At 47.4% G+C, this 20,711-nt stretch overlaps 1 protein-coding gene across 1 annotated transcript; it reads left to right on the top strand.

The window, feature by feature from the left end:
* The first annotated feature begins 4,910 nt into the window (after window positions 1–4,910).
* On the top strand, window positions 4,911–18,185 carry Mon1a (MON1 homolog A, secretory trafficking associated). The gene is made up of 6 exons (XM_057769067.1): window positions 4,911–5,177; window positions 13,409–13,548; window positions 15,124–15,609; window positions 16,286–17,051; window positions 17,692–17,839; window positions 17,928–18,185. The coding sequence occupies exons 2-6, from the start codon at window positions 13,422–13,424 to the stop codon at window positions 18,066–18,068; spliced, it is 1,668 nt and encodes a 555-aa protein (XP_057625050.1). The 5' UTR covers window positions 4,911–5,177; window positions 13,409–13,421; the 3' UTR covers window positions 18,069–18,185.
* The last annotated feature ends 2,526 nt before the right edge of the window (window positions 18,186–20,711 follow it).

Here is a 20,711-nt window from a genome sequence, read left to right on the forward strand (position 1 = left end):
CTTCAGGGTGGCAAGATGGAGCACTATATAAAAACACTCGCTGTGGGCTCGTCCCAAACTTATACATACATACTAGTAATACTTTTAAAAAATCAGGCCTCAGCATTCTGTGTCATGTGGTTTGTGATTTTCATGGACCAAGCAGGCCTCCATAGTAGTAAGGACTAACTGGTACCAGAGTAAATACAGTTAAATGTATTGTTCTTCCCCTAGATGACTATTTTTTCACAGTTTTGGGTTTTTTGTTTAGGTTTGTTTTGTTTTTGTTTCTGTTTCATTTGTTTGTTTGTTTTGGGGTTTTGGGTTTTTGGTTTTTCACGACAGAGTCTCTCTCTCTGTCTCTCTCTGTGTCTCTGTCTCTGTCTCTCTCTCTCTTTGATTTTCGAGTCTGGATTTCTCTGTAGCTTTTGGTGCCTGTCCTGGAACTAGCTCTTGTAGACCAGGCTGGCCTCGAACTCACAGAGATCTGCCTGCCTCTGCCTCTCCCAAGTGCTGGAATTAAAGGTGTCTTTCACAGTTTTAGTGGTGGTTTTAGAACTTGAGGTGCTGCAAAGTTGTGGCTAAGAATGTGTAGGGGATGAGGGAGTGGAGGAGTGGGATCTGTTTTCAGACTTCTGTAGCTATTTTGTTTGTATAACCTGAGGCAAATACTTTAATAGCTCAGTTCTTTAACATATGTTTAATATATGTTAAACAAGTACTCTAGCCTTGAATTAGGATTTAAGAAAATAATTTTATTTATTTATTTTATTGTTGTTTTAAGACAGGGTCTCAGCCGGGCGGTGGTGGCGCACGCCTTTAATCCCAGCACTTGGGAGGCAGAGGCAGGCGGATCTCTGAGTTCGAGGCCAGCCTGGTCTACAAGAGCTAGTTCCGGGACAGGCACCAAAGCTACAGAGAAACCCTGCCTCGAAAAACCACAAAAAAAAAAAAAGACAGGGTCTCAATATATAGCTCTGGCTTCAAACTCAGGGATCTGCTGCCTCTACCTTCCAGTGCTGGGATCCAAGGTGTGAACCACCACATCTAGCCTAAAAGATTTAAATTTTTTGTTTTATTTTGGTTTTGGTTTTGTTTTTCAAGACAGGCTTTCTCCATAGCTTTGGAAGCCTGTACTGAAACTAGCTCTTGTAGACCAGGCTGGACTCAAACTCACAGAGATCCTCCTGGCTAGGCCTCCCAAGTGCTGTGATTAAAGGTGTGCACCACTACTGCCTAGCTAAGATTTAAAAAATTTTATATGTATGTGTGGGTATCTAGCACGTGTATTCAGGCATACTACTGCATACTAGAAAAGGGCATGTGCAGGTGCTCTTGGAGGCCAGAAGAGGGCTGTCAGACATGAGCTGGAGTCACAGGCTGCTGTGAGCCACCTGATATGGGTGCTGGGAACTGAACAAGGGGTCCTCGGAAGAGCAGAAATGCATCTCTGTAGTCCCACCTTATTATATTCGTTCCTGAGAAGGAGAGACGGAGAGGGAGGGACGGTTAGTTAGATGTATGTGCACAGGTCAGAAGAAGTTGAGGGAGTCAATCTTCTCCTTTCACCATGGGGGACTAGAGCATTGAACTTCATTAATTTAGACAATAAAAAAAAACCTTTGATGTACTTTAAGCTGGGTATGTGGTTCGTTAGTAGATTGCTTGTCTAGTATGGCAAGCTCTGGGCCCAGTCCCCAGAACTGCATAAATTGGGTGTTAAGAAACAGTCCTGTAATCCTAGCACTTGGCAGGAAGCAGGACAACCAGGAGTTCAAGGTTATTCTAGGCCTCAAGGTGAGTTCAAGGTCAGCGTAGGGTTAGGTTTGAGGATTTAGTGTTTTTTTTGTTTTGTTTTTTTGTTTTGTTTTTTTTTTTTTTTTTGGTTTTTCAAGACAGGGTTTCTCTGTGGTTTCCAGGAGCCTGTCCTGGAACTAGCTCTGTAGACCAGGCTGGTCTCTAACTCACAGAGATCCACCTGCCTCTGCCTCCCAAGTGCTGGGATTAAAGGCGTGCGCCACCACCGCCCGGCTGAGGACTTAGTTTTACATTACTGCTTTTTTATCCTCCCTTAGAGCTACTCAGCATTGGTGTACCTCAGGGTTTAAATGTTATTCTCCAAGCTACAGTCTGCCTTCACTTCCTTGGTCATCTTGTCCAAGACCATGAGTTTAAATATTAGTGACAGACACCATGAGATTTTGCATTTCTAGCAATGACCTTATCATCCTGAATCCCAAATTAATGTACCCAACTGTCAACCCTGTTTCTCAGTTATTTCTGCAGCATAAAAACTTGAGCTAGAGAACTGGTTGTGTTTGTCTTTACACTGTTAATCCCGCAGGGCAAGGATAAGAACACTATCACAATTTTCTGAGCCAAATTTGAAACAAGTTTTATTAAGTACTGTCCAGGACTGTGGACACTGACCAGCTTCATACTCGGGGTTCCCAGAGAATGGCTGCAAATTAATTTAGTCCAGTGCTTTTAAAGGCAAAACCCACAAGGCTATGTACTTCCCACCTTCGTTCGCTTGGGGGCAAGCATGTAGCCTAATGTTCTTCCTGTCTTCATACCTCTTGCCTATGTGTGACCAAACGTATCCTGTGCATTTGGGGCCACCAACCTTGTTTGCAGAAGTGAAAACGTGTGGCTTATTGTCTTACATGAGCAATGGCCCCTAGCATTCCATGAAGTTATCTGTCTGGGCAAGTGGGGCTTATAGCTTAGAGGTATTTTTGTTTTATAGATCTCTTGAGCACAGGAATTTAAACTTAAAACATAACTTTAGCCCTCACTTTCCTCCCTTGAGTTATATCCTGAGTAAAATCCTTGATTCTGTGTAGTTATCTGTTTATCTTTGGATCTAATAACCATCATCTTAGTGGCACCCAGACAGGAATTTATGAATCTAGTTAAGGCATTAATGACAATAGATTGAGCAGAAACAGAAGGGCCAGAGGCCCTGTGGTGGCTGACATCAGAGTGATTATGACAATGGGAACTAGTCATTTATTTCACCCCAGGTCCCCTTTTCTTCTGCAATGTTTTTTTAGTATAGCCAAATTTATCTCTCATGATTCCTGAGTGGTTTTGTATAGAAACAACAATTTAAAAAGGAAGAAAGAAAGAATTTTCTCTTAAAGCCACACAATAACCTCCCTGTTCTACAAAGAACAGGTGAAATACCCTATCAGGTTGTAGAACTACCTCAGCTAACAAATCTACCTGCTGATAGATCTGGCTTTTTTTTTTTTTTTTCTGGTTTTTCGAGACAGGGTTTCTCTGTGGTTTTGGAGCCTGTCCTGGAACTAGCTCTGTAGACCAGGCTGGTCTCGAACTCACAGAGATTCGCCTGCCTCTGCCTCCTGAGTGCTGGGATTAAAGGTCTGCGCCACCACTGCCCAGCTCTCTTCCATCTTGTACCTTCTGTTTCCTCTGGCATCTCTCTCTGAGCCTGGGTTCCTCCTTCTTTCTCTCTCTCCACCTGGAAGTTCTGCCTATCCTCCCTGCCTAGCTACTGGCCATTTAACTTTTTATTAAACCAATCACAGTGGCACATCTTTACATAGTGTAATCAAATATCTCGAAACACTTCTGCAATGAAGTAATATGAAATTAAGTATATAGAACAAAACTGTATAAATTTTATTTGACTCAAGGTAGGGAACCTGGAACCCTGGGCTCAGGAAGAGGGAAAATCCTGAAAGACCTGTGGAGAGTTGGAGAAGTTCCACTCCAATCTAAGGGAATGAACTCTCACATGGGAACTTGCCAGGTTCTAATCACCCTGTGCAAAGCTGTCTCCAGTAAAAGATCACGTCAGTCATACATATGCCGGTATCGTGGAGACAGGCTCTGGCACGAAAAAAAAAAAAACCACCCAGGGACACTGATCTCCCCAACTTCCTGATGTGACCGACTGAGACTCAGGGGACCGACAACCTGAGGGTGCTTGTCCAACAGCAAGGAAGGGTCAGAGGTTTCTGACTTCTGTTCTTCACCCAGAACTATTGGGATAGTTAACCATGAAGCTAAAGAAGTGAGCAAACTGAAGTGAGAAAATATGAAATATACTATTGCCATGCCCTGATTTTGCTTCTTTAAACTGTTCTCCAAACAAAAGTAAGGACTGCTGGGAAAACTTGTTTTCTTGTTTTGTTACTTTGTGCCTAGAAAATTACAAGCAGTGGTTCCTTACCCATAGAAATCACCTGGGCCGGGCGGTGGTGGCGCACGCCTTTAATCCCAGCACTTGGGAGGCAGAGGCAGGCGGATCTCTGTGAGTTCGAGACCAGCCTCGAGACTAGGTCTACAAGAGCTAGTTCCAGGACAGGCTCCAAAGCCACAGAGAAACCCTGTCTCGAAAAACCAAAAAAAAAAAAAAAAAAAAAAACACCTGGGAGCTTTAAAATATAAATCCGATGCTTCGTTCCCCACATTCATCCAATTAAGTAAAAATCTCTAGGGATGATGTCCGGGCATTAATGCTTTTTAAAAGCACCCCAGGTCAGTCTATGCGAAGCGTTGAGAACTGCGCCTTCTAGATTCTTATACTAATATACTGAGACCTGGGTAAGCAACAGTTTTTTAAAGCAACAATTCGTGCGCCTTTTCGATATGTCTACATCCATCAGTGTGACTGGGTTCACTAACATTTATCCAATTTCCTAAAATCACATTTTCCTCCTATGATCAGTGGGGAGACACCGACGTCCTTTATCGTCCCTTGAAGCAAACCTCTAGGGCACTTTGGAGGAGGAGTGGGGGGCCGGCCTCTAAGACACGGAAGAAGGCGGTGCCAGGTGAGGCAACCCGGGACCTGGGTCAGACCCCGCCTCTGGCTCTGCCGGGCTCCAGAGCCCGGAACCGCTCCCGCGGTGCTTAGGCTGCGGAGAGCTACGGACTACATTTCCCACAATGCACTGAGGGGCGGGCTGGGACTGGCCGAGCGGCTGGGACCGGGCCTCCGCCACCACAGGCCGGTTAAAGCTGTCTTCCTGCGCCGGTGACCGGTTAAGGGTGAGCAGGAGAGGTCGGTTCATCGGCCGTGGCCATGTCTGTATCCTCCAGGGGCGGTAGCCCCACGAAGTTGCACTCTCAGGCCAGGCACGGCTGGACACTCATATCCCCCCAGGGGTCTGGCAGAGGGCAGTGAGTGGCACCCTCCGTAGGTCCTGTGTTCCCCCAAGAAACAGGTGAGTTCGACTGCCAACCCACGTGGCCTGGGGGCGGCGAGAGGCGGGCAAGCTGTCATCTTTAGAGGGAGGGGCTTGAAAACTGGGGGGTCCCGGCCATCTACTGCACCGATAGGAGTACTGCGTCTCTTTGGGGTCCTTCAGCCAGCTGGCCCCTACTGGGCAATATGAATGATGAAGGGAGAACTCATTTTTTGGCCGGGAGGGCAATGTCCCATAGGCAGCAGTAGCTGGGTAAGACACCAACCCCCAATTCGGACGTATTTGGCCCTTAGAGGTCTCTTAAACAGCGACAGAGAGGTGGAGTGAGCAAGCAAGGCAGCTCATGGAAGGGTCGCAGTCTTGCGACTTCGTTCTCAAGGGTGTCCTTTCTCAGATAACGAGGCTGCCCTTACACTAGGGAAGTTTGCTTGGGAAATGTGAGCAGCCTTTGTCAGGAAGGGGAGTGGCCTCCAGAGGTGACCAGGATCAGGCTAGGCTCAGTGTAAAGTAGGCGTCCTGCCCAAACACCCACAGCACAGCCTCAACAGGCCCTTTCCGTCTGCTGCTTCACCCTCCCGGGTAGACCAAACGGTCAAGGCCAAAGGCGTAGCCCTGTCAGAACGGGGAGGAGAAACAAGGTGGTTAGGAGCCAGTAAGAAGGGGCTTTTGCAAGACCCTCCCCTCTCAGGAGCCCTCTGAGGGAGGGATAACACCAGTTCAGTCGGTGGCGTCACTCACAGGCTCTACTGGGAGCTTCTAGGAAAAGTTGCTTGCCCTGCGGACGTTTAGAGGAGCTGTCTAAAAAGTGTTCCTGTGGAGATTTCTGGAGCTTCATGCCTAACTGCTTCAGGCCCAGTTTTCCAGGAGCGTCAGCTGCAAAAGTTAAAGTTCCAGTGGAGGTGAGAGGTGGGCTTGACCTGATGCACTCGACCTTCCTGCCTGAGAGGGTGGGCGTCCAGAAAGCTGTTTGCTTCACCAGGCCTGACCTCGGAGAGGATAAAGATGCTGTGTGATCTCACACGGCAGAGGAACTGTTGTGAGAAAAGCTCTAGACAGCTGACCCTGATCCCTTCCCCAGGCAGGTACCAGGCTGAGTGCACTCAGAAACACTGGGCTCCTTACTGGAAGCACAAAAGGCATACTGACAGAGTGAACTGTTTGGATTTTTGTTGTTGTTGTTGTTGTTTTTTTTTGTTGTTGTTTTTCGAGACAGGGTTTCTCTATGGTTTTCGAGCCTGTCCTGGAACTAGCTCTTGTAGACCAGGCTGGTCTTGAACTCACAGAGATCCACCTGCCTCTGCCTCCCGAGTGCTGGGATTAAAGGCGTGCGCCACCACTGCCCGGCTGTTTGGATCTTTAAACCAGAAGTACAAGACCACAAAGAGGGGAATTATGCAAACCCAGGAGGTAAACTTGGAAGAGTCAGAGATCAGCCAGTTTGCTTGGTACTCTGAGGCTGAGGTGCATGGATGACTCTTTGACCTGACATTGGGGTGGGGGTTGTGGGGGAGCCTTCAAACTGGAGTTCACCTGGCTTCCTAAGGTCATCCATCAGGTCCTGGCTTACTGAGCAAATTCCCAAATTCATTTGCAGGACAGAGACCACCGGATCTGGCAGTCTGAATGCTAAGAATGACCACAATGTGCTAATAACAGCAACTGAGTATATGGTATGCCCACTCTATATAGCCAGATCACGTGCATTATCTCATTTAGTCTTACCACCCCATAAATCAGAGGCAGCTGTTTGAAGGATATCTCCATTCCATAGCTTGCTTGCTTTAATTAATTAATTATTTCAGGCAGGATTGCTCGGTGTAACAATAGCTCTGGCTGTCCTGGAACTTGCTCTGTAGACCAGACTGGCCTTGAACTCACAGAGATCTGCCTACCTCTGCCTTCCAAGTGCTGGGATTAAAGGCATGTGCCACCACTGTCCGGCTTCCATTCCATACCATTTTATAAGTGAGAAAACTGAGACCAGTAAAACCATTCCCTTTAACTACAGAGCTGTTTTTCCTGAAGACTTAATTACTTTCAAAGACAAGCTGTCTCTATAAACAAAGATTCTCTTGCCTGATCCCAGGTACCTGTGAAGCTGGTGTTTGTCACAGATATTTATTCATTAGATGTTGGTTTAATTCCCCTGCATATGTCTCATGTGTAGCAGGCCACATGGAGGGTGGCCTTCAATCTAGAAAAAAAATTAGAGTGAAGAGGTTTATTGCGGGAAAGGCCTCTCTGGTAAGGTGCTTCAGCAACAAGCTGAAGTGAGGGAGTGAGTCATGGACTAGCCTAGAAAGGGCTATAAAGGAAGCCGGGTGAGGATAGAGTAAGGGGCAAAGGTTACGTGAAGAGGTGTTCAGGATAAGCTGAGCTGATGTAGCAAAGGGGTGGGAAGAAAGGGCAGAAAATAAGCTTGGAGAAATAAGGGGGAAGGGCCTGTGTGCCTTCAGGAGGAAGCTGATTTTCTTGCTAAGTGAGGCGAAGGTGTTGCAGACCTGTGAGCAGAGGAACGACGCTACCGACCTGTTTCCAGAGGCTCACCTTGAATGCCAGGGCAGAAGTGGTGGGACAGACACATCAGGACTGGTAAGGAGGTTGTGACAATAATTTGCTAGGAGAGATGATGGTGGCTTGGACCGATCAGATAATCACAGAATTGATAAGAAATGGTCTCCTATTGAGCCCAGTGTGGTGGCGCACACCTTTATTCCCAGTGCTCAGGAGGCAGAAGTTGGTGGGTCTCTGGGTTCAAAGCCAGGGACTGCACAGAGAAACCCTATCTTAAAAAAAAAAGAGAAAGAAATTATAAACTATTAGCTACAAGCATTTATCACTTAACATTCATAAGTTATTCTATGAAAAGAACCATTTTTGTCTTGCTGTCTTTCTCCCACTATTATTTACTCATTTTTAATATTTTAATTTTATTTAATTGTATGTTTATGTGAAGGAGGGGAGTTGTGCATGTGAGTGTAGTACCTTAAAAGGCCAGAAGAGGGCATTGGAGCCACTGGAGCTGGAGTTACAAGCAGTTGTCTACTGCCTAACCCGGATGCTGGCAATCAAGCCCAAGTCTTCTCCAAGAGAAGTATCTGCTCTGATCTAAACTGCTGAGCCATCTCTCAGACCCCACTTACTATGTTTTTGAGACATATATCCCAGGTTGACTTCAAACTCGTATAGTTAAGGAAATTAACTTGTGATCCTCTTGCCTCCACCTCCCAAGAGTTGAAATTACAGGTGTGTCACTACACCTGTTTATTTAAAGATTTAGCTTTTATTCATGTATATGAGTGTGTATACATATGTGTGTATGGGCGCCTGAGGCCAAAAGAGAGCATTGGGTCTCCTAGGAGCTGGTTGTTGTGAGCCACCCAACGTGGATCCCAGGAAATGAATTGCAGTCCTCTGCAAAAACAGAAAAAAATCCCTCTCTCTTTTTGGTTTTTTTGAGACAAGGTTTCTCTGGGTAGCCTTGGCTATCCTCCTGTACTCTGTAGACCAGGCTGGCCTCGAACTCAGACATCCGCCTGTTTCTGCCTCCCAAGTGCTGAGTTAAAGGCATGTGCCCCACCGCCCATCTTGCCCAGCTTTTTTTTTTTTTTTTTTTACAAAGGATTCAACTCTGGTTCTTAAGCTTAACTGGCAAGTGCTTTAGCAACTGGGCTCTCTCCCCAGTCCCATACATGGTTTTATATAGTGCAGGACTCAAACCCAGAGCTTTATGCATTATAGGCAGGCACTCTATCAACGAGGTTATATCCCTAAGCTCTAATTTGGGTTTTTTTTTTGTTGTTGTTGTTGTTTTTTTTTTTTTGGTTTTTCGAGACAGGGTTTCTCTGTGGTTTTGGAGCCTGTCCTGGAACTAGCTCTTGTAGACCAGGCTGGTCTCGAACTCACAGAGATCCGTCTAATTTGGGTTTTATTGAGACACTGTAGCTAGACTGGCCTTGGATTCACTCTGTAGTTCTGGATGCCCACAAACTCATGACTGATGGTGACACTCTTTTCTCAACCCTTTGAAGTGCTGGGATTACAGACATGTACCACAACAACAGTCTCTGCCTACATTATATTTTATTTTATGTTTTCCCTGCCCCTTATTTAATTTTTTAAGATAGGTATCCCAAGCTGCTGCCTCTACTTCTCAAGCGCTAGGATTAGAAGTGAATGTCACTATGCAGAGCTTTTTTTTTATGCAGAGATGAAGATTGAACTAAGCAACAGCCTCATCCCCTGCTGTTTGTCTGTCTTTGAGATAAGGTCTCACTCTGTAGCCCAGACTAGCCCCAATCTTTCAGCAACCTATGAAGTTTTGGGATTATAGGCCCTGAGCCACAATGCTCAGTTTTGTGTTAAAAGACAGGGCCTCATGGAGACTAAACTCACTATGTATCCTCTTGTGTCTGCCTCCACAGCACTGGGATCACAAGTGGCCCTACACCCAGCATCTTCACATTGGTTCTGGGCATGGGATTCATGTCTTCTTGTTTGCAAGGCAAGCACTTCATGGACTGAGCCATCCCTCATATCTCTGTAAATGTTTGCCACTTGTGTGCACGCCCTGTGGAGGCCAGAAGAGGACATCTGCTTGGAGTGGAGGTTATAAGCAGTTGTAGGCCTGGGAACCAAACTTGGGTCTTCTAGAACAGCAGTAAATATTTTTAACTGTTGAGCCAACTTCCAACCACCCTTCCATCTTTTCGTCTTTTGGGCGTTTTTTGGTTTTTGTTTGTTTGTTTATTTTGAGACAAGGTCTCACTTAGATAAGACAGAACTTGCTTGCTTTGTACCTTCTCAAGTGCTAGGATTTTGGGTGTGTGCCACCACACCTAGCAAGGAACATCCTTTTTTTTTTTTTTTTTTGGTTTTTCAAGACAGGGTTTCTCTGTAGCTTTTGGAACTATCTCTTATAGACCAGGCTGTGCACCACCACCGCCCAGCTAAGGAACATCCTTTAAAGAGAGGATAAATTGAGATCTTGGTTTTGGATGCATAAGCTTAAGATAGCAAAGTTATGTGTGTGTATGCCAGTAAATAAAAGAAAGAAAGATTGGGGCTAGAAACAAAAGTCATACCCATTAACGTGTAGAAGTAATTTAAAACTATGAGACCAAAAAGAGATCACAGAGGCAGTGAATGAAGACAGAAGAGAAGCAATGACTGAACTCTGGGCCCCTTCAATTAGAACTGTAAAAAGGCTCAGATGAGTAGTCCATGAAATAATAAGTTTTCTGTTCATGAATAATAGGTTTCTCCACCAAGGCAATGCGATAAGCCAGATCAAGCCGAATTGAAAAAGTAAAATAACAGATTTATTTAAGCAAAGCAACTCTCAGGTGAGTTCTCCAGTCCCAGAGATTGAGGCCAGAGAAGTCGTGCATCTGAACTGAAGCAGGGAGGTTATATAGACTGTAGTTGAGGGGTGATGACGTGTCCACCACAGCTGGGTTTATGCCCAAGTATGGTCAAAAGCTGACCACTTTAGGCAGGTACGTGGGCTGCTGGCACCTTCAGGGGAGGAACTGCTGAGGCCGCCAGGAATGCAGAATAGGCTTTTTGGTGCCTTCCCTTTATTGGACATAGTGTGAGAGGGCAGGGTTTGGAGAGAGACGGGATGGGGCTTTCCAGATCAAGCTGGAGTGAAATGGAGGTTGCAGCAAAACCACCAGAAAGGGAACTAAGGAAAGAGAGTGGTATACTAGAAACCAAGAGTGGAAAGTGCTTTAGGAAAGAAAAGTAAGCCAAGATATGCCAGGACTTGGGAGAAGAGACATTATTACTTAGTGAACCTCAGGAAAGCAGAGCAGCCTTAGCCATAAAGTGAGACGTGGTCCAAAAAAATAAAAAAGATAGGCTAAGGGATGGAAGAGGGGGAGGGAGAATGAGGATGTGTCAGGAGTTGATTTGGAGAGTCATTGGTAGAATAATATCTGGATGTAACAGATTCCAGAGAGAATAGATCTGGAGATGCTGTGGCAGAAACCTTACTGCTTAGCAGTTATCTGGAACTCTCTGCATTTCCCAGCCCCCTCAGCTTTGACACTAATCCTAGTCAGCTTTGACTCTGAAGTATTAAGAGCTTATACAAATCTCCTGGCTACAGTTTCCCATGCCACAGCATGTGGAAGGCCGTGTTCTGATGCTGGTAGAATGGGTCACGGCTTGGAAGGAAGCTACTCAGAATTATTTCCAGACAGGAGCTGGAGGGATAGCTCAGTGGTTGAGTGTTTTCTCAAAACCATGAAGAATGGAGTTGAAATCCAGCATACATATAATAAGCCTCACAAATAACCTGCAACCCCAAATCTACAAAGTGAGTTCCAGGACAGCCAGGGCTACACAGAGAAACCCTGCCTCAAAAAACAAAAACAACAACAACAAAAAATACAAACAAAAAAATCCTGTTGATCAATTCAATTTTTTTTTTTTTCCAGACAGGGACCCTCTATGTAGCTCTGGAAATCCTGGAACTCACTACGTCATAGACCAGACTGGCCAGAGAGATCCTCCTGCCTCTGTCTCCCAGGTGCTGGGATAAAGATGTGCAATACCGCATCCAACCCTTTTTTTTTTTTAAATTTTAAGACAGTGTCTCTTTTTGTAACTCTGGCTGGCCTGGACCTTGTCTCTGTAGTTCAAGCTGACCTCAAACTCATAGAGATCCACCTGCCTTTGTGGTCCTGGTGCTGCAATCAAAGGCATGCAGCCCGTCCATGGTAAATTCAGTTTTTCATGGGGAAATTTGTGGTAGAACATGGAGTGAAAGCAGCATTACAGAAGTGTTTCAATTCCTATATCAAGTTCTCCCCTCCTGTAGTAACACCAGACAAACTCTCAGCCTCAGTTCTTAGCTCATATAAGTTAATATACTCTGAATTAGATAAATTAACCCACATACACTTTGTAGCATTCTAACTGTACTTGAAGTTTTTTGATACAGGGTTTCACTATGTATTTCAGGCTGACCCAAAACTTTGAACAATCCTTCTGCTTCAACCTTCCAAGTACTGGAACTGCTATTGTACAAATACTGGTGGTTGTCCTGACAGTGTTACTTCCTTCTGGTCCTCTTCCTTTGTGTATCTTATTTGTGCTGGGAATGAAACCCAGATCCTCTGCAAAAATGAGTGTTCTTAACTACTGAACCATCTCTCTAGCTTCTAAATATTTTTTTGTTTGTTTGTTGTTTTTAGTTTTCTGAGACAGAGTTTCTCTGTGTAACTGCTCTGGCTGTTCTGGAATTCACTCTGTAGACCAGGCTGACCTCAAACTCACAGAGATCCACCTACCTTTGGCTCCTGAGTGTTGGGATTAAGGGTATGCACCACCACACCTGACTCTAAATAAGTAATTTTAAATGTAGGTTAAAATGCATGTTTTTAAACTAATGTCGTGGTGCACGCCTTTAATCCCAGCACCCAGGAAGCAAAGACACGTGGATCTCTGAGTTTGAGGCCAGCCTGATCTACGGAGTGAGTTCCAGGACAGCCAAGGCTGCACAGTGAAACCCTTAAAAACAAACAGAAAGTAAAAGAGCAAATAATAATAGCAGCTAACACTGTCAGCGTGTCTAAGATTGAACGATGGGGAGAATGAGTGAGGTTTCCCCACACTTTCCTGTGATTCCATGCTTTCTGTGATGAATGTGTCTTTTGTAATCAGAAGAAGAACATGATGGCTGGGTACAGTTCAGTGGTAAAATGTCTACCCACTATGTACAAGGCCCTGGGTTCAATTTCCAGAAAAGGAGAGAGAAGATGGGATGGAGAGGGAGAGAAACAGGTTTTAGTTTTTAAAACAAGGCTTTACTATGTTGCTGCAGCCAGCCTGGTACTCTGGGCAATTCTCCTGACTCTGCCTCCTGAGTCCTGGGATTAGAGGTACATTCATTTTCACATCCAGAAAAAAAAACCTTAAAACTTCATATTTTTTTTTATTTATTTGTTTTTCAAGACAATCCTGGCTGCCCTGCCCTGGAACTCACTTTGTAGCCGAGGCTGGCCTTGAACTCACAGAGATCCACCTGCCTCTACCTCCCAAGTGCTAGGATTAAAAGCATGAGCCACTACCACCTGGCTAAAACTTAACTTTTTGTGAGAGAATACCCAGAAGTCGTTTCCCAGGGATTTGACTTAGGGGGTCCTGGTAAGAAGCTTAGCACTATTGATTACACCAGCGTCTACCAGCACTTTACTTCTTTCCCTCCGTGATGCATTTGTTTGTTTGTTTTCACCTCATAGGACAGCCCCAAAGATGGCTGCTGACATGCAGAGGAAAAGAAGCAGTGAATGCCCTGATGGCACATTGGCTCCTTCTGATGGTCAAAGTGTGGAGAGAGCTGAGAGCCCCACGCCAGGACTGACCCAGGGAACCGAGCCAGGTATGGGTAGAGCATGCAGTCCGCAGCCACGCCTCCAGGGGGAGGTAGGGCTCACAGCACTCTTGTGAACTCACTTGTGCAATTGCTCATTCACTGGGTATTTGTTGCATGCTGGTAATCCTGCAGGGAGCAGGGCTGTTTTCATCTTACCTTTCTTGCCATTTGCACTAGACAACTGTGAGGACTTGTCCCTTATGAGAAAAATAAGGAAAAAGTCTCTATTTAAAACATCGTTTTTCTGTTTCTTTTTCTTTTCTTTAGACCAGGCTGGCCTCAAACACAGAGGTCCGCCTGCCTCTGCCTGAATGCTGGGATTAAAGGTGTGTGCCACCATTGCCAGGCTAAAATATCTTTTAATAAAAATTCAAACTGAGCCGGGCGGTGGTGGCGCACGCCTTTAATCCCAGCACTTGGGAGGCAGAGGCAGGCGGATCTCTGTGAGTTCGAGACCAGCCTGGTCTACAAGAGCTAGTTCCAGGACAGGCTCCAAAACCACAGAGAAACCCTGTCTCGAAAAACCAAAAAAAAAAAAAAAAAATTCAAACTGAGGGCTGGAGAGATGGCTCAGAGGTTGAGAGCATTGCCTGCTCTTCCAAAGGTCCTGAGTTCAATTCCCAGCAACCACATGGTGGCTCACAACCATCTGTAATGGGGTCTGGTGCCCTCTTCTGGCCTGCAGGCATACACACAGACAAAATATTGTATGCATAATAAAGAAATATTTTTAAACATTTTCAAACTGAGTTTCACAAGGAAAAAAAGAGCTCGACATGGTGGTGTCCACCTGTAATCCCAGCAGCTGTGGGTGTAGGCAGGATTAGTGTGAGATCATGGCCAGCCAGCCTGGGGCTACATAATGAATACCAGGCTAGCCGGGGCTGTGTAGTAAGACCGTATCTCCAAAAGAAGAAAACTAAGTAGGGGTTAGGGCTTCACCTCATTAGTCAAGTACTTGCCTAGCATGCCTCAGTCCTTAGATTCCAGCACCCCAAAAATCTGTAAGAGAAGCCCAACGTGGCTCCTGTCCTGGAGAAGCCACAGGCTAGTGGTCAGGGCCCTCCCTCATGGATGGAGAGGGTTAATAACTAAATTTGTATTCTTAAGGGATACCACTGTAGTGACCAATAACTGGATAGTGTTCCAAAGGAAATCAGAGAGAGAAAATGATAGTGTCTGGGGTTGGAAGTAACTACATCTTACCTGAGAGTGGAATTGTGACAGGTATTCACCCACATGGGGAGACGGGGATGCCCTCCAGGTGCACAGCAGGTGCAGAGCTCTTGAGTGGGTGTGTGTGTATGTATGTATGTGTGTGTGTGGAGGGGGTCCAAAGCGCAGATGGATAAAGGCCAGTGTGTTTGAAATGGGCAAGGCGGTGAGCTGTTCAGTGTTAGTGAGGGGAAGGTAGATATCAGTTTCTATGCTGCCTGGAGACCCAGGCCCTTTAGGCTGTAGATGAGCATAATGCATGAGAGACAGTGGTAGGGTGGCAGCAACCCTCTAGACATCTCCTTGGTGAGTGCTGCGTATCTGCCAGCAGCTACACCTCTAAGTACCAGTTCTTTTGGTCTGCAGGTGCGGGGCAGGAGGGCGCCATGTTTGTCCATGCACGTTCCTATGAAGACCTGACAGAGTCAGAAGACAGGGAAGCTTCTGGGGACAGCCCCAAAGAGTATGCTGGAAGTCCCCCGCCACTGCCTACAGACATGCGCCAGATCAGCCAGGACTTCAGTGAGCTGAGTACCCAACTGACAGGGGTGGCCCGTGACCTGCAGGAGGAAATGCTACCAGGAAGCTCAGAAGACTGGCAGGAGCCCCAGGGAGCAGCCGGACGACCAGCCACAGAGCCTTCTCAAGAGGGCACAACTGAAGGGGATGAGGAGGACGCTACGGAGGCATGGCGCCTCCACCAGAAGCATGTGTTTGTACTGAGTGAGGCAGGGAAGCCTGTGTATTCTCGCTATGGGTCTGAGGAAGCACTTTCCAGCACCATGGGTGTCATGGTTGCTCTGGTGTCCTTCCTGGAGGCAGACAAGAATGCCATTCGCTCCATCCATGCAGGTGAGCCACCTGAAGAGGGTTGCGGGGAAGGCTCCAGTGGCAGGGTTTATTCATACCAGGTTTTACACACGCACACACACACCCCTAGAAAGCTGGGTCATGCTATTTGCCTGAGAGTAAAGTCCTTCCATCTCTCTGAGCTTCGGGCTCTTACTGAACTAGGATAACAGTATCAGCCTCCTGAGGTGGCAGGGCTGTCGTGAGAACTAAAGGCAGTTCTTTGGGGTAGTGACAAAAATTATGAATAAATTTTTTGAAAAAAGATCTAGCTTAGATCCCTTGCCAATTGAGTTAGCATTTAGCATAAAATGTGTTTCCCTAAGCTGGGCCTGGTGATATATATCTGCCTATAAATTCTAGCACTTGGAAAGTGGAGGCAGAAGTATCAACCTCTGCCGCATTAGCCAGTCCCGGATCAACCTAGGTAGGCTACTTGAGACGCTGTCTCAAAAAGCAAACAAAGAATATGTTTTCCTGAAGAGCTTGTGTGTCTGAGGGTCAGGTTTGGAAGCAGGTGTCAGGGAAGAGAGGTGACTGACTACCTACAATCAATAAGCCCCTACTGAATTCAGAGCTCCCAGCAAGGAAGCCCTGGAAAGTGAAGCCCACTGGGAAAGCCTGTCCGGGAGGGCTTCTGGGAGGAGGGCTGAAGCTGACCCCCTGCCCACACCCTCAGATGGCTACAAGGTAGTATTCGTACGCCGGAGCCCTCTGGTACTGGTGGCGGTGGCCCGCACGCGGCAGTCGGCCCAGGAGCTGGCACAGGAGCTACTGTACATCTACTACCAGATCCTGAGCCTTCTAACTGGCGCGCAGCTGAGCCACATCTTCCAGCAGAAGCAGAACTACGACCTGCGGCGCCTACTCTCAGGCTCGGAGCGAATCACCGATAACCTGCTGCAGCTAATGGCTCGAGACCCGAGTTTCCTGATGGGCGCAGCGCGTTGCCTGCCCTTGGCAGCGGCAGTGCGGGACACGGTGAGTGCCAGCCTGCAGCAGGCACGTGCTCGCAGCCTGGTCTTTTCTATTCTGCTGGCCCGCAACCAGCTGGTGGCGCTAGTGCGCCGCAAGGACCAATTCCTGCATCCCATCGACCTGCACCTGCTTTTCAACCTCATTAGTTCCTCCTCATCCTTCCGTGAGGGCGAGGCATGGACCCCCGTGTGCCTGCCAAAGTTCAATGCGGCCGGCTTCTTCCACGCGCACATCTCTTACCTAGAACCTGATACCGACCTCTGCCTGCTGCTGGTCTCCACTGACCGTGAAGACTTCTTTGCAGTCTCTGACTGCCGCCGCCGCTTCCAGGAACGCCTTCGAAAGCGGGGAGCCCACTTGGCCCTGCGGGAGGCGCTGCGCACACCTTACTACAGCGTTGCCCAAGTGGGCATCCCTGACCTTCGTCACTTCCTCTATAAGTCAAAGAGCTCAGGACTCTTCACCAGGTGAGAAGAGGCACTGCTTCAGGGAAACAAGGATGCAGAGATGGGGGGAGGCTGGTTGGTCCTAAGATGCAGCCCTGAAACGGACCACTCCTTTGAGAGTGTACCGGTATGCTGGGGCTGTTTGCCTCGGGCATCACTCGGTGGGCATACACCTCTCTACTTCAACATGTGAGGCCTGGAACAACTTGGGAAAGAAGCTGGAACAGAGGTTTTCTCGGTCCTTTGCCCTGAAGTAACTCTGCCTTTGGGGTCATTTTGGTCTAGGCCAGGATGCAGAACCCTTTTCCCACGCACTCCTCCACACTAAAGGAGCTGGGCAGATATGTCCTCTCCCAATCCCCACTTTTGACTCAAAAGTTTCCCAGGAAACCTTCTCTGCTCTAGGCTTTCTATTCCTTTAGGTACCTAAACTCAGAAACAGCCTCTCCAAGGAAGGGTACCAAAGGGTTACTATGAACCTGGCAGGGGGGCAGGGTCCAGTCTGTCCTGGGTGGTCTTCTGTAATCAGAAGATTATATCCTGTCATGGGGAGCACCTGGGGAGAACAGGCAGTAAAACCTCCCTGTCCAGAAAGAGGTGTTTCTAGTTCTGAGAAGACAGTGAAAGGCATTCCTTTGTGAACTGACTTCTCCATCTGCAGTCCTGAGATCGAGGCCCCATACACCAGTGAAGAGGAGCAGGAGCGACTGCTGGGCCTCTACCAGTACCTGCACAGCCGCGCTCACAATGCCTCTCGCCCACTCAAGACCATCTACTATACAGGCCCCAATGAGAACCTCCTAGCCTGGGTAAGGTGGCCCTAGATGAACAGATACTGGGTAGATGCCACAAGAAGCGTGCCTTTTCTAGGTGATGACCCTTTGCCCCCTCCTCCAGGTGACAGGTGCCTTTGAGCTCTACATGTGCTACAGTCCACTGGGGACCAAGGCATCAGCTGTCAGTGCCATCCATAAGCTGATGCGCTGGATCCGTAAAGAGGAAGACCGGCTCTTCATCCTCACACCCCTCACCTACTGATGGAAGTGGGAAGGCACACTGGGCGTGGGAAGCCGTGAGAGCCTCCCGGTGAGGCTGGCTTCTCCTGCCCAGCCAGCAGGCAGGGACTGTGGGTTGGTGCATTAAAGTGCTTTGAGAAAGACACTTGTCACGCTTTGCCACTGGTTCTTTGTTTGCTTGTTTGGTTGGTTCTGAGACTCTACGCGGTACTCTCTATGTAGCCTTAACTGTCAGGAGCTCACTATGTGGGCCAAGCTGTCCTCAAACTCCTGAGTGCTGGGAATAAAGGTGTGTGCCGCCGCACCCAGCTCTGGCACTGGTTCTTTTACCCATCCATTCTAACATATAGATACAAAATCCTTCTTCCTGGCCCAGCACATTCCTTATATGGGGGCACATGTTCATTTGAGCCCCTCTCCTCCAACTTTTGCCAGCATTAGGCCCCTCATATGGAGTCAGATTCCAGTTGGGGCTGTTTTGGTTCCATGAAATCCTGTCATAGGTAAGGGCCTCACAAGTACCCTACTGTCTTCCCCTTGTCCGCTCTCATCTTTACCCATACTCAGTCTTCTCTAGTGCCAGCCTGCCCTCAGTCGGACCATGCTTCCAAGGATAGTTCCGTCATCAGCACTCTGGTTCATGGGCTGCTGTAGTTAAGCACAGGCTGAACCGAGAAAGACAAGGGCAGATGACGCGGGCCAGATTCTGGGTAGGAGCCTTTGGCAAGGCAACCCGGTCATCTGTAGCCATAGGCCTCTGGGGAGAATGCTTAGGTCTACCCATAAAGGGCTGTCTCTTAGTTCCTGTATTTCCTCCAGCCACTTCATCAGAACAGCTCCCCAAGAATGAGCCAGAGGAAGCCCACTTGATCTGTAGGGCCTTTGGAAGGAAATCTGTCTTAGGTCACTTGATATGCTGGGCTGTCCTCAGTCACCCTCTTCCTCAGCCTGTCCTACATGAGATCCTGTGGACACTTTCCACACTTAGGCTCAGCAGTAAAGGACTGCTCTACCGTAAGACCCTGGGACAACCCAGGGCATAGTACAAGAGGCCTCCAACTTGCTCCTGGTGGGAGGGGAACTCTCCTGGTTCTGCTACAACCCAACCATCTCATTACTCAGAGGAGCAAAAGGCTGACTAAAGAGAATAGCCTGATAATGTCCTCAGGCTGTCAGAACCACCTTCAAGCAGTCTCTGGAAATAGGGCCACGATTACTTTTGCCACTAAATCCACACCAGAGAACATGTATGAATTAGCACGAACCACATTGAGGAGACACTATGACAGCTGTACTTAATTGGCAGCATAATTTTGTTACTGTTTCATCCGAGATCGTGTTAGACTTAACATGGCAACTGGCCACCTTCCCAGACCCCTAAGACCCTTGGAAGCAGGCTCAGTGTACACACTGCACATATCCCCCAGGTCTCTTTCCTGCCTGTTTTGTGCTTTTCTTCAACTTGCTCCTGATCAGTGATGTCAGATCAACACTTTGGAATCAGGGTGACTTGAAGACAGACATCCCTAGTTGATCAGCAGTTAGCCCCTAAGTGCTTCTGGTAGCTACTCTAAACCTGTAGATATTCAGCTTCTCTCTGGTTCAATATCCCTTCTGCTCAGGCACAGGAAAAGGGGGTCACATAAGCATGGTACCAGGACAGTAGGTTCCTAGGAGTGTGGGGTTTGCCTATTTGGAGGTCAAGGATTAGATGACGGGCAAATAAAGGAGGTTTCCTAATAGAGGCACCAGCATCTGCAAAGAGAAGAACCAGACAGAACTGCTCTGCGGTGAAACTGGCAGAATCTACAAGGCCAGATAAAGCCACAGTGGGGAGAGTCTCTTAGAGCTGCAGTCTGATATGGTTGCTGCAGTTAGAGAGAAACCCCTACTTTCACTAAAGAGATTTCTGGGTTGGAGAAGGAAGCAATGTTCAGAGAGACCTGAGCCTATGGAGGGCAAAGTGGCTAGCATTCTTTTTGAAGTAAGATCTCAGAGTAGTTAAATAAGTCCTAAGCCAGCAATAGGCCAAACCCAGTGAGTTTGTCTTAAGAGTGCTTATACTTAACACTGCAGGGTCCCATACCTTGCTTGAAGTTCCTACAGAACCCTCGGATGAAGAGTAGCAAAGGGGTTCTCATGTAGATTCCACGGCTGATAAACAAATCACCCCCAAGTGGTGCATTGTCCTGGGGGGGGTCACCATCATGGCCACATGGTGGCAGCAGAGAACCAATTAATGCCATTCCCACCTCCAAATGGCTTAGGTAAGGCCATCTAAACAAGCTTGTGAAGCCTCCCCCCAGTACCCAGAAATGTCTCACAATCCCCGGAGGCAGGACCACATTCACAGAGCCCCTGTCTGGGTGCTGTGTGGAGGGTGTTTCAGTTTTTATCTGCATGGCTATCTTTAGACATGTTGACTACAGAACACTGGAAGGGTGCCATGGTTTGTGTTGTGTATTCATTTCTGGGTCAGTTCCACTTAGGTAAAGGAGCAGCTTTTATGTTGCCTTGGGCATAGTACTCTCTCCATTGGGTGTGGCTGCTCCATCTACCATTTCCTGTCAGCTAACAGGTACTCACGAACCTCATCCTGGAAGGAGGGGAAATCCTACCCTGGGGATAGAGGAAGAGAATGAACTAATTGTGTTTAGCCCAGGCT

This window comes from Chionomys nivalis, chromosome 4 (genome assembly GCF_950005125.1).
Source record: "Chionomys nivalis chromosome 4, mChiNiv1.1, whole genome shotgun sequence".
NCBI lineage: Eukaryota > Metazoa > Chordata > Mammalia > Rodentia > Cricetidae > Chionomys > Chionomys nivalis.